Here is a 12,399-nt window from a genome sequence, read left to right as displayed (position 1 = left end):
GTGCATGGCTGGGGCGTCTGGGGGTCGCAAACACGCTCTCTGGCCCTCGCGCGTACGATATACACCTAAATAATATCTAAACTGCTCGGATTGTGTCAGTCGGTGGGCAGGAACCGTACCATCATCAAATATCACAATCCCAAATTCGCGCTTATATCTCACCAAATACACAACACACAAACACACATACACACACACTCACACACGACACACATCACACCAACACAAAATAAGTATCCAGTGCATCACATCCTCGATCGTATATGTAATAATATATAATAGAATACATAAGACAGAGAGAGAAAAAAAGAGACAGAGATCGCAAAACGAAAATACACAAAACAGAGCTTACACACTCATATGCGCACAAATACGATCGGACCGCGAAGATAAGTGCATTTTGGGGTGAATTATAAGAAAAGAACGAAGTTTTTTTATGCAAAGTTTTGCTCAAAACGTGGACATATTGACGCAAGGACTAAAATACGGTTTAACAGGACTCATGAACCTCGCAAATCCGGCTGCCGATCCTCAGAGTGGTGTTTTCTATGTTAACTTCAATCAGGACTGCACGTAAGTGTCTTTGGATGTACGAACAAAAAGTGGGATAAAAAATAAAAAAATAATCTCTGCGATCGTATCATACATCGTGACATTAAAATTGGACACTAAAAATACGCGGATTGGATTTAAAAATGGAAATTGACGGATGATGCATTCTCGTACATCTCGTAATAACGCAATTTGTTACGAAATGAAACTCGTACGAAACGATGTTTTTTCTTCTCTTCATTTTTCCTTTGTCCGTGAATGCGGATCGCTGCTTCAAGCGGACGAGAAACGTCATTTACACGAGCGTGTTTAGCTCTGTGGTGCGTGGTGCCCCCTTCCCCTGCCGCCCCTCCCTCATCAATGTCCCGCGTAAAATGGTATGTTTTGCTTCGTTATGCTGGCCCCCTCTTCTACTTATTGCAAGTGTCACGATATCTGTGTACGGGAGACAGGGTGACTCGTCCATCCCCTTGAAATGCGTCTCTGCATGAAATCGCTCAACTTTTATTTTCTTTCCCTGTTCAGTGTGTTTTTTCGTCGTCGCTTGCGTGTTTTTTAAAACATACGATCTTCACCTCCCTCTCTTTTCTCTTCCTCCTCGTCTCCCACTTTTTCTTATATTTTCTTCTCGTTTGCATCTGCGTTAATTGCGTGTTAACGAAGTGAGCCAGTTGACGATGAATTTCGTTGAGAGAGAGAGAGAGAAAGAAGGATTACGATTGTTGCGTCTTTGTCTCGCTACGTTTCCCCTCTGCCCCTCGGCTCTGCTTACCTTTTCCTCTTTTTTCTTTTCCCATCTCCCTCGGTCACTATCGTTTCCCTCTGTCTCGCTATTCGCTCCCTCTACATGTAACCCCACTACCACTCACTTTACTTCGAGACGTCGTCATTGCACGCGCGCGCACGCTCGCACAAATATCCAACCGTCACTCTTTTGCCTTCGATTGCCTTTCTAAAATTTTTTATTCTTATCCTCCTTTTTTTTCTTTCGCTCAATTTTTTCAATTGATATTCCTAACGCACATCGCAACATGTACACACGTGCGACCCTCGCACCAATGTTTAATTGCCCAACACATGCCTTTAAATCTCTGACATTTGTTATTCTATACTCGAGCAAAAAATACACACTTCTCTAAGCAATCACACTCTGCCTGCAGTGAATATATATCATACGGTGATAATTGACTGACCTTCTCTCTTTCTCTCTCACTCTATCTCGTTGCAACACACCGAACGCGCCTATCTAATACGAATCATCGTAGGAAGTATGGAGAGGGGAGAAATCGAGATGCGAGATTTGATTGGCAACCTTGCTCCTGTTACAACATTCATTTTTATGCATTTCAAACAGTCACCTTTTGTTGTCGTTTCTTTTCTCCACATCCCCATATTCACCTGCTCGTTCACTTTTATGCTACGATCAACAAATCCGTAGAACTGTCTAGTCGAAAATGTTCGTAGATCGACATTTCGATACTGGATGAGTCTAATATATAGGTATAGCAATGTAGTTTCGGAGAATCAGCTGATAGCTTTCCAAACAATGGCAAATTGAGACCAAACACAGAAATAACAAGCAGACAATTTTGTAAACTCATTTTTATATAGAAATCAATTCGTGGCAAAATCATTGACACAAAATGAATTGGTGGACATGAAAGTACTGAAAAAATCATCGATAGCTGGAAAGTTGAAGTCAAAAAATTAGCAAAGCAAGCCAAGAACATGCGTTTGCCATTTTCATTTTTTTTTCAGTCACTCAGAATTCGTCCTTTACAAACTAATTCCATCGATTACTGATTCTGATGTGACAAAAATCACTTGAGATTCCCTGCGACGACGGATAGTATTATTTGAAAAATTTCACTGTGAACAATGACGTTATCGAATGGTTGAATATAAAGAAAAGAAACAATAAGTTTTTTAATTAATCCAGAAATTCATAAAGTAAGGGAAAAATGAATGAATTCGTATAACAATTCATGTTGTTCTTTATTATTTCAGATCCTTGGCTGTGGGCTCTAAGACTGGCTACAAACTCTTCTCTCTCAACTCGGTTAACCACCTAGAAAAGATCTTCGAAAATGGTACGTCGAGTAGCTGCAAATGCTGAGAAAAGAGCTTTGCGTTATGCGCAGCATGGAATATCAGTGAGAGTGTTATCAAGTTGGATTAGAAGGACGAAGAGAAACCTCGATTTCTTATGGAAAGTGTGACATTCGTTGAATTTGTGCACTTTTTGATTCTCAATGAATAAATAATAACGAAAATGGGATCGATGAGACACGAAGAGACGAAAAATAATATAAGAAAATTGAACAGAATCGTGTACCTCGAAAAATTAACTCGAGTCGTTTTACGAATGAGAAAATGTATGGAAAATTTTTCATGCGTAAATCCCGCCCGTGAAAAACAGCTGTTCCCAAGAACAGCTGTGGCTCTCCAGCGACGAATGTTTGGGGGCTTGTGGCAAGTTTGACCTGATGCAATCGTTGGCTCCGGTTTCACGCGAAGAATCGTGACTCATTTCGACTAACAATAATTTCAAAATCCGACTTTAATCCTGCCCATGTTTCGAGTACTTCCGTGACGATAAGATAAGCCTACGAATATTATTTTCATTAAATATTCTCGGGCCCATAAATTCTCTGTAAGCTTAGATGAAAAGGGTTGAAAAATTGTAGTTAAACGATGATTGTTTTTATGGAAATGACGGTAATCTCAATTGTTTTTATTCACAGACACGGAAGACATATGTATTGTGGAAAGGTTGTTCAGCAGCAGCCTTGTGGCGGTCGTCAACGTATCATCACCCCGTAAGCTCAAAGTGTGTCATTTCCGAAAGGGCACCGAGATATGCAATTACAGTTACTCGAATACGATATTGGCTGTGAAGCTCAACAGATCGGTGAGTTGAAAGTTTTTGCCTTGCGTCGATTTTCATGTGAAATTGCAATGATCTTTGTATTCCACATTCAAAGCAAGTCTTCTAAATTAATTTTCCACAACATTCTCGGAAATACTTTGAAAAATCGCAACTGAACGCGACTCATTTTTCATTGGAGCCTCTTGACGTTTGTTTTCCGAAAATAATCTCTTTCAGAGCAATTTACAGGAAATAAAGCAACTGGTAACAGTGAACTCTGACGGTAGTAAAAATAAGTCATCCAAGCTCCTCGTATCTCTTTGAAAACAAGAATTAATCGTGTTCACACTTGACGAATCGAGAGAGAGAGAGAAAGGGAGTGAAAATGAAAGAGCATGGAATTCGCTCTGATAGGCACTCTCTTCAGTAATCTTGACCTCTCGTTCTATTTTTTCTTACCCAGAGATTGGTTGTATGCCTTGAAGAATCTCTGTATATCCACAATATACGGGACATGAAGGTGTTGCACACGATACGGGACACGCCGCCGAACGTATCCGGTCTTTGCATATTATCGGCTCACAATGCCTCTTACGTCGCATATCCAGGCTCAAACACCATTGGAGAGGTGCAAATATTTGATGCCATCAATTTCGTGAGTATTTTTGTACTTCGTTTCCAAGGAAAACGAGAAAATTATCGACCCCGTTGATGCGAGGCTTGTTTTTCTTCCCACGTCTTTGTAGCAAGCTAAAACCATGATACCTGCGCATGACAGTCCGTTGGCAGCCCTCGCTTTTAACCTGGAGGGTACCAAAGTCGCGACAGCTTCGGAAAAAGGCACCGTCATAAGAGTTTTTCAGGTAAATTTGATTGTTTAAATCATCGTTGGTTTATTTCTGTCCTTTTTTTGCTCCTCCCAATATTTTGTGTAATTCATTAACGTTTTTTTATCACACACAGATACACGATGGAACGAAACTTTTCGAGTTTCGTCGAGGCGTCAAAAGATACGTTTCGATAAGCAGTCTTGCATTTTGTATGGACTCCATGTTCCTATGTTGCTCGAGCAATACGGAAACTGTTCACATCTTCAAACTCGAGGAACCCAAGGAAGCGTGAGTTGGAACTATTTCAAGGATAGTTTATGGCAATCTTGTAAAAAGGACAACGTCAATCTCGTTGATGAGGAATGTCGATTTCATTACAAGTTTTTTCAAGTATTGCGACAAAGAAGTGAATCTGGAGTTTAGCAATTGGAGTTCAATCAACTTTTCAGAGTATCTTTTTTCAATTTGAACACTGAAATAATTGGAAAGAAATTTACCGAAAATAAATTACATTTGCCGAGGAAAGTTTAGCTATAATTTTCCCATAACGATTTTCGAATGATTTAATTAAATATGGGATTTGAAAAACGAATAAACTTTCAGCCCGAAACAAGCGCCGGAGGAACCACAGAGCTGGATGGGTTTTCTGTCAAAAGCTGTTTCAGCCTCCGCGAATTACTTGCCATCACAAGTCACTGACGTATTCTATCAGGGGCGAGCTTTTGCGAGCGTTCATTTGCCGTTTCAAGGATTGAAGAACGTTTGTGCCATAACTGAGTAAGTCAGTCAACCTTTTCGTTGCATTACGTCCAAATTCTTTACAGACTGTTTTTGAACTCTTTCGTTTTCCTTCAAGTCATTTATTTTCATGATTTATTCTAGAATTCAAAAAGTTCTGAGGCTGCTGGTGGCCAGTGCGGACGGATATCTCTACGTCTACAATTTAGATATGACCGAAGGTGGCGATTGCACACTGCTGAAACAACACAGGTTCGTCTCGATGAGGAGAAGCTACAAATATCGAATAAAAAATGAAGAGAAATCGATAAAAATACCGAAAAAAGTTAATTGAGAGCTAAAGAATGGGAGATTCGTCAATTTCTAATTGTCGTTCGTTGCGTCATACAGATTAGACGGTAAGCAAGACGAGGTGGATTGTGCCGGCGTGTCGAGCGCAGGTACAGGATCCGGCGAGCCCGGTGCCTCGGTCACACCCGCCGCTCCGATAGTACAAAACCCAGGTACACTATCTTTATTTTTTTCCCATCAAATTTGCCTTCATTTTATCTCTCGTCGTGTGATACATTATATTTTTTATTTTCTTTTATGAGATATACGATAAAGCGTAGAGTACGCGTCGCATCGGGTCGAGAATGAGTCAATCGCGACTGAATATCGCGCTCACGTTTACAGAAACTAACAAACGAATTGGAACGAATGTTCGAGACTTTCGAGACAATCCTGCAAGCTTTATATTCTTGAGTGTTGAAGGAAAAATCAACAAGTTTTTCAAACATTTTTTGCTTTTTAGAACTATTCTCAATTGAAATCACAGTCTTCTTTATTTTTAATGGTTTTTCATTTACTCTTGAAGATACCTGGCATGACTAAAAATTATTCCAAGGAAATGCTCGAATGTATCGAATGTTAAACGAATAGTGTGAACAATTCAGTATCTTCGACTCGTGTCATTTCGCTTTTGTTTTTGCCACACACGCACACGCGGTGGATGAAGCGCGGATCACTCTAAATTTTTCGTCGGTCTCGCGATCGTTTGACGAAGATTTATTTTATATTTTTTTTTTTTCATGACTATCGCAGGTGTAAGACCTCAAGAAAAATGTGATGTCGACGACGATCGGTACGCGTAGCTAAGTATTTTCCGCGCATTAAAAAAACTTTATTCGTCGTAAACTTTTTTCGTTTTTCTGTTTCTATTCCTGTTTTTTTTTTTTCGTCTTATTTTTTGCTCGGGATACGCATGATTCAGTCACGTTTGAAAGAGCGAATTTCCTATCTGTTTTTTTATTTATTTTTATTTTCTCTTAACATTTCCGTGTTTCCGTTTATCTGTATTCATAAAAATGGTTTTACTTCCAATCTCTAGAGAATGCAGTTTAAATTGTTTTGAATGTGGAAAAGGTTTTTGGTGCTGAGGAATTGCATTTTCGATGATTCATCAACGCGAGCGATGTTGCACATCGAACCAAGCCGGAATTCTTTCTGTTTTGATGAAACAATTTCAAAATTGATAAAAATTTAATTTCATCAAGATTATCGAGGTTACTGCACCGAATTTTATTTCCTAAAGCTTGGCTGCAACGATAAATCATTGAAAATGGTAAAAAGCGCCATAAAAAACTGCGCTGTTTCAAATTTCGACGTGTGGCAGTGAAAAAAAAGAATGGAAAATCCATTCCGATGAATAATTCGAAAGAAATGAATCGTTGCATCGATGCAAATGTTTTGTTGTAAGTCGTAAACGATGCGTATGTTGCTCTTTAAAGTTTTTAGTTTATAAATTAATATTTGCCGCCAGAAATCTGTCGAAATAGATGCTGTGCACTGAATATGCAGATTGTTCCAGGTTGAGAAACGAATATTTGTGAAATCGAGTTCCCGACGACCGGATTTCGAACCTGAATCAGTTTCGATCAGACTTTCTTCTTATGAATGATTTTGATGATTGAATCTGACGAATTCCTGCATTGAGGATGAAATTTCGGGCCAGCGGTTGCCTGCGTTTCGCGATCTTCAGTAGTTTCGTTCTTACAAAGTGAATTGAACGAGACGGAGAGACTCGAAGATCAATTTTGTCTCCCAAAGGCTTCGGGGAGTAAGCTACCGAAGATAGAGAAGCATCGGCAAGTGAAAAATGGCAAATTCGTCGATTTTAATGATCACTCATTGATCGGACGAGCTTCGCATCGATCGAAGAAAGTAAAAGCAAACTTTTGTCTCGAAATCCGTTCGGAAACTAAAATTTCCAAGAAAGTACGTTCGCTCTGGAGCTCGCTGTGTATGATTATTTCATATGTAAGCAGTATTATAGATAATTGATTTGAATGCACTCGAAAAGCACAAATACAGTTGAAAAAAGGGGAGGGAAAAAGCAAGTTGCAATCTCGTGGGTAGCATGACCCCGGAGTTCGCCGCGGGGAAGAGTTTGTGATTACAAAAGCGTGAAAACACAGAGCATTACACAGAGAGGAGGGTGGGGTGAGGGAGTAACAGTTGTCAAACTGCGAGCGTTGAATATTTGTGGTAGGATTTTGCGCCTCAAGAATATTCGATGCTCCATTTACGCTTGGTTTCGTTTCTCTATTTATTTATTCAAAGACACACGGGTTAAATTGCTACTCTTTATTCTCTGCTCTTTCCGATTAATTTTGATCTCTGTGCGGGGGTGCGTGTGTGCGCTCGTCGTTTGATCCCGCGATGGATAAAGAGATAAAAGGAAAACAGTTCTCGGATTTTGTACAGCTCGCGAGGGAGGACACGAAAAAGCATCCAACTTTATACTCGCTTCTCTTCTCGCTTCTTTAACCCTCCGAAATACAAAGCCCTCCTCGCCCCCCGAACACCCCTCCTTGACCGTCCCTTACTCGGACTGCCGAAAAGACATTATCGCCCCCGTATACAGAGGGCGACATTATCGCCCGATTATACTGATTGACCTCACGATGTATTTTTTTTCTTTTTAATATCCGCTGAAGCCTGCATAAATAGCTACGCGGGTGCGTTGCGCGGCCGTTCGCCAGACTCCATGTCAGGTACTGGTATGTCCTCTATTCAAGTCCCAACTTTTTTTTTTTCTTTTTTTCTCACTTCTCTCTTACGCTCTCATCTCTCTCTCTTTCTCTCTCTCTCTCTCTCTTTCTACTTATTATTTGACTCTTTTTTCAATTATTTTTATTTATAACAAAGACCCGCGCAATTTCCATTCAACCATACAGTCGTCCGCTTGATCAGGAATTACCGTCCATTCGCGAGGCCTTTCTCATCATGTAAAATACACTCATTCGCACAGTTCTTTTTTTTTTTGTATTTTTTTTTTCTAGAACAATCCTTTATTCGGATTTGTCGAATTTTCACGAACGCATTCGGTTAAATCCATGCAAATGGACCCGAGCTTAGGAATATTCGTGCTAAAATAGGCCACTACATCAGTTTTGCTTTCTGGAAACGTCTAATAATCATACACGTAATCTATTCGATTGCAGGAAACACGTAAGAATCGCAGACCCAGCACAGCTGTCGGATGAAAGTAATTACTGCGATGAGCAAGCCAATTACCGAGCCTCGATTCTCAGTCCATATGAAAAATTCATCTTATCGAGCTCTCGATCGCTCAAAATTTATTGCTCAAAAAAAACTCGATTTGGAATCTCTTCGAAAACTCACTCGCTTAGAAACGAAAGTTTTTGCGAAGCTCGGATTCTGAAAGAGCACGAACGAAGCCGGAAGCTCGTTTCAAGCCTCGCGATTTTCTTTCAATCGAGTTGGAAATACTCGTCAGATAAATATCCAGATTTTCATGAAACTTTGGACAATGATTATCGAATTTTTACTCCACTTTTCGAGCTCGGAGGTGCTCACGAGCGGAAAAAGTGCTCAGAATAATTGAGAGTCACGATAACGGGAAACGCTTTGCACACGAACATTTTAATTGGCGATTAACACTTGCTGTGATCGGTGAAAACGTTTAGGAAAATTGATACTTGCGTAAAAACGATAAAATCGCAGAACCACCGGAGCTGAATTAACATTGTACAGAAAAACGATTCACCAGCATTAACTACACAACCAGATTGGCATTTAATCTTGTGACACGTTCCGCTAAATCGTACAGAGCCTTGAGATAATCCTTCGGTGTAATCGAGAGTCGGAGTAGCCGGATAAACAATGATTTTTATGAAATTCAATCGCAGAAGGAAGATGGAAAGTTTCAGTGTGAAAAACACTGATGGACGAGTTTTAGGTCTCATTTCTAACGCTCCCTCAACTTCAGTCTGATCCTCTTTGATCCCTGGACAAGAATTGTCTCGACGTTCATCCATTTATGCACGGTCGAACGAAACTCTCGCGACTAACGAGACTCTAATGACAATTGAAGAAGAAATCGAACGGTGAACCACTCGGTCCCGTAGAATCATCAGTAACGATTTACCCTAGAAACGAATTATCCCGATTGGCATCCTCGCAACCGCAAATCCAGAATCTATCTCGTCCTCCGTGCTGACTCGTCACAGTTCGTTAAACCGCACGATTGTTCGTTTATGTTTTCTGGTGAAGGCTCGACGCACGCATGATCGTCATTGTCACCGTCCCGTCGATGTAGCTCGCTTTATTAAACGGTTCCTCTCTCACTCTCTCCTTCTTTCTCTCGTCACACCCTTTCGGCATTCTCCCTCCAAGGGACTGCACCACACTCTCTGTACTTCTCAATACTCTACTCAAGTCATTTATCAACTCCCCGACTCCGCTCACCGCCCAAACGTGAGTCAAGATCGAGGAATCCCCCGAATCATCGTTCAGCATCACACCGTAGAAATAAATCCAAACTTTCCATCAATTTTTTCACCCCCCTAACTCGGTGGGACCCGAAAATACCGGGGCGGCAGGAACCTCCGGACGGCGAGGTTTCCCGAACGAGATCTGGACAGGAATCGATTCGAAAGCCTCGCAAAGGTCCTCTGGACTTTGCAGACTTGTCGATGATTCGAGCCGAGTTTTTCTCACTCGCGCCATCCGGAGCTGCCCTCCCCGGTTGATCGAGCCACCGAAGACAAAAAACATCGATTCATTGCTAGCTGGAGTCCGCTTTCATAAGTTTGATCAACATTTCGTTCCGCGTCGACAGTAACAGTCGCCACTCTATCAGCTTCGTCAATATTATCGCGAGAGCATAGAATCGATAATGTGAGATAACGGAAAGGGGAACGAGACGGGCGTAAAAATAGGTGCGAGTTTTCCTCCGGTGAACATTATCGAGGATTGAGTAACAACTTGGGTACGAATCAGTGGAAACGAAGCTTTTTTCAGTGCTTTGATAATCGATTTTCGAATACCGTCAAATTCTTTCGGGCCTGAACCCTCAATTTTTAGCTTTGATACAGCTCGAAGAAATACGGAGTCATTAACGCTCGATGCTTACCATTTTGTTTTTCTAAAACGCGCAACCATCCGACGATTGATTGTTCGTTGATAAGATTTTAATGGGCGCAGGAAATAATGAAATTTTGATTGAACAGTAACGAGCTTCAATGTCGTGGAATGTCCCCCGAGAGACAACATTTTTCCTCGTAATAATGTTGAGCTCGTGAAAAGTAATGTTAAAATTAGATGTAATCGGTGTTGGCTAGTTTGTTGAATGTTCGTTGACCAGATTTCACTTGGCTTAATAGGCTTGAGTAAACGGGGATCCGGGTGGAGGATCTCTGGGTGTATCGTCATCATTGTTAACCCACATAAATGTTCACTAACAAAGCTCATTCGCAACTGTGTAATTACGTTCGAAAGGAGGGTTCGAGGGTGGGGAGGAGAGGGGATTACAAAAGTCCAGAGCATTTTCTCATAACCGACCTCCGAACGGCTCTGTTCCTCCACAGTGTGTATTTCCCCGTGAAAGGCAAACGTGGACCGTCGAACAGCCGTTTAAGCGGGATTTAATTAATGACGAAAGCGAAAAATCGTGAAATGCTGTTTTTAGAGTCGGAAAAGTATCACGAGATGATAGCAGCGACGGAGAGTCCGCCGAAGGAAGGAGGCACCTTTCGGCTTAACGACGACACGGAATTCCCACCGGTCACCCAGAGGACCGATTGAGCCGTCGGGCGACCGAACCATATCAAAATCGAAGACAAATCAACAGCTTTCATTCGACGAAGGAGCTGCGAATTCCCTTCGATTAATTCAACGGATGAATCGGTGGAAGAGAGACACCCACGAGATTTGAGGGGCGAGGCGAGCGGACGAGGAAGGCCGGAAGGAGCACCGAAAACCACGTCGGAGCTGCGACGAGGCCGAGTCGACGTCGCTCGACGCACGAGCATCGTCGCCGAGTCCGGAAACTAAACATATTTACCCCGATTTGCAATCATTTTTTATTCGAATTCTACGCGAAACTGGATTTTTGCGCGAACCATCGCTTTTTTATTCCTCGAACTGCTCCAAGGCCAGGGAGCTCGGGAAAAAGAGGGCAGAATCCATGTCGCGATGAGTTCTAGCTGAAATATAATATTTATAGAGAAAAGATGAATGGAAATGATGAAAAACGAGAACACACAGACACGCCAAGTGTTCGCTTACTCCTCATCGTACATCGTTAGACCAATTTTTTGTTATTATCACTGCTTCGCAAGTTTTCGAAGGAATTGGTGCCACGCAATGATGCGGCCACTTCTCTTTAGCAATTTTCTCTTTTTTCTTTCACTTGCGACCGAATTATTCATGAATTTTACAATTTTCGACTGTAGAATAATTTACTCTCCATTCTCTTATCGTTTCCCCCAACTTATTATTCCATACGTCGATGTCAGTGTGTCGCGGACTGATGCAAACTCCACTTTAAACTCCCCGCGAATCATTTCGAGCTTAAAAACTTTCGGAAATCCCCGTTACTTCGAGATACCAAATTTTTGCACTTTCAGAGCAGCCAAAATAGCCAAGAAATCGCGTTCCGTCTCATTCGACTTTACCCCCACTGGATCATCGAGTTTTTCAAAAAAATTAATATCGACCGAAACACCACCTGGTATTTTTCCACTGTAACAGGTGCTGCCGAAGTCATTTGTTGGAGGGATCCCGATCGAGGGCCGGGGAGACATTGTAAATACGAGCGTTTTTTCAATTAATTTATAAAACGCCATTCGAATACTTTGAGCGCTGTTCGAAGCCAAGAGCTTTTCAAATGTCCAAAAATCAGGGCAAAAAAATCCAAGTGTCATTTCGTTTGTAATTTTTCCTGAGAAAGGAAAATTTGAATATTTTTATTTTCATTGCGAAACAATAAATACGAATACGCTCTATTTTGTCAATATTTTTGTTTTTTTTTTCATATTGCAAATCTCTTGCATTTGGGACGAGAAAAAAATGTACATAACGGGCACGAGCTTCGTTTTTTGTACTGTTCCATGAGCTGTGCAC

General features: G+C 41.3%; 1 protein-coding gene across 8 annotated transcripts; it reads left to right on the top strand.

Moving 5' to 3' along the window:
* Positions 1-93: 93 nt before the first annotated feature.
* Atg18a (Autophagy-related 18a) lies at positions 94-12,290 on the top strand. 8 transcript variants are annotated; one of them, XM_043425511.1, is made up of 12 exons: positions 94-573; positions 2,560-2,642; positions 3,297-3,463; positions 3,885-4,076; positions 4,168-4,284; positions 4,385-4,539; positions 4,855-5,028; positions 5,134-5,241; positions 5,380-5,492; positions 7,968-8,024; positions 8,475-8,481; positions 10,964-12,290. In XM_043425511.1, exons 1-12 carry the CDS (start codon positions 437-439, stop codon positions 11,034-11,036), a joined length of 1,383 nt encoding a protein of 460 aa, XP_043281446.1. In that variant the 5' UTR covers positions 94-436; the 3' UTR covers positions 11,037-12,290. The 8 variants fall into 8 exon arrangements, 7 of the variants coding, with proteins under 7 accessions (XP_043281446.1, XP_043281444.1, XP_043281443.1 ...); XR_006261740.1 differs by lacking the exons at positions 7,968-8,024; positions 8,475-8,481 and adding exons at positions 6,073-6,112; positions 6,839-7,287 and having other exon boundaries at positions 95-573; positions 10,964-11,091; XM_043425509.1 differs by lacking the exon at positions 8,475-8,481 and having other exon boundaries at positions 95-573.
* Positions 12,291-12,399: the final 109 nt, after the last annotated feature.

The sequence above is a fragment of the Venturia canescens genome, chromosome 8 (assembly GCF_019457755.1).
Source record: "Venturia canescens isolate UGA chromosome 8, ASM1945775v1, whole genome shotgun sequence".
In the NCBI taxonomy this organism is placed as follows: Eukaryota; Metazoa; Arthropoda; class Insecta; order Hymenoptera; family Ichneumonidae; genus Venturia; species Venturia canescens.
Note: the sequence above shows the minus strand (reverse complement) of the source record. Positions and strands in the feature narration are given on the sequence as shown.

Coding starts and splice junctions, on each gene's coding strand:
- Atg18a (XM_043425508.1), top strand. CDS start 437: ATGCAAAGTTTTGCTCAAAACGTGGACATATTGACGCAAGGACTAAAA. Junction 2,643..3,296: donor AGAAAAGATCTTCGAAAATG/GTACGTCGAGTA, acceptor TTTTATTCACAG/ACACGGAAGACATATGTATT. Junction 5,493..7,967: donor TCCGATAGTACAAAACCCAG/GTACACTATCTT, acceptor TATCCGCTGAAG/CCTGCATAAATAGCTACGCG.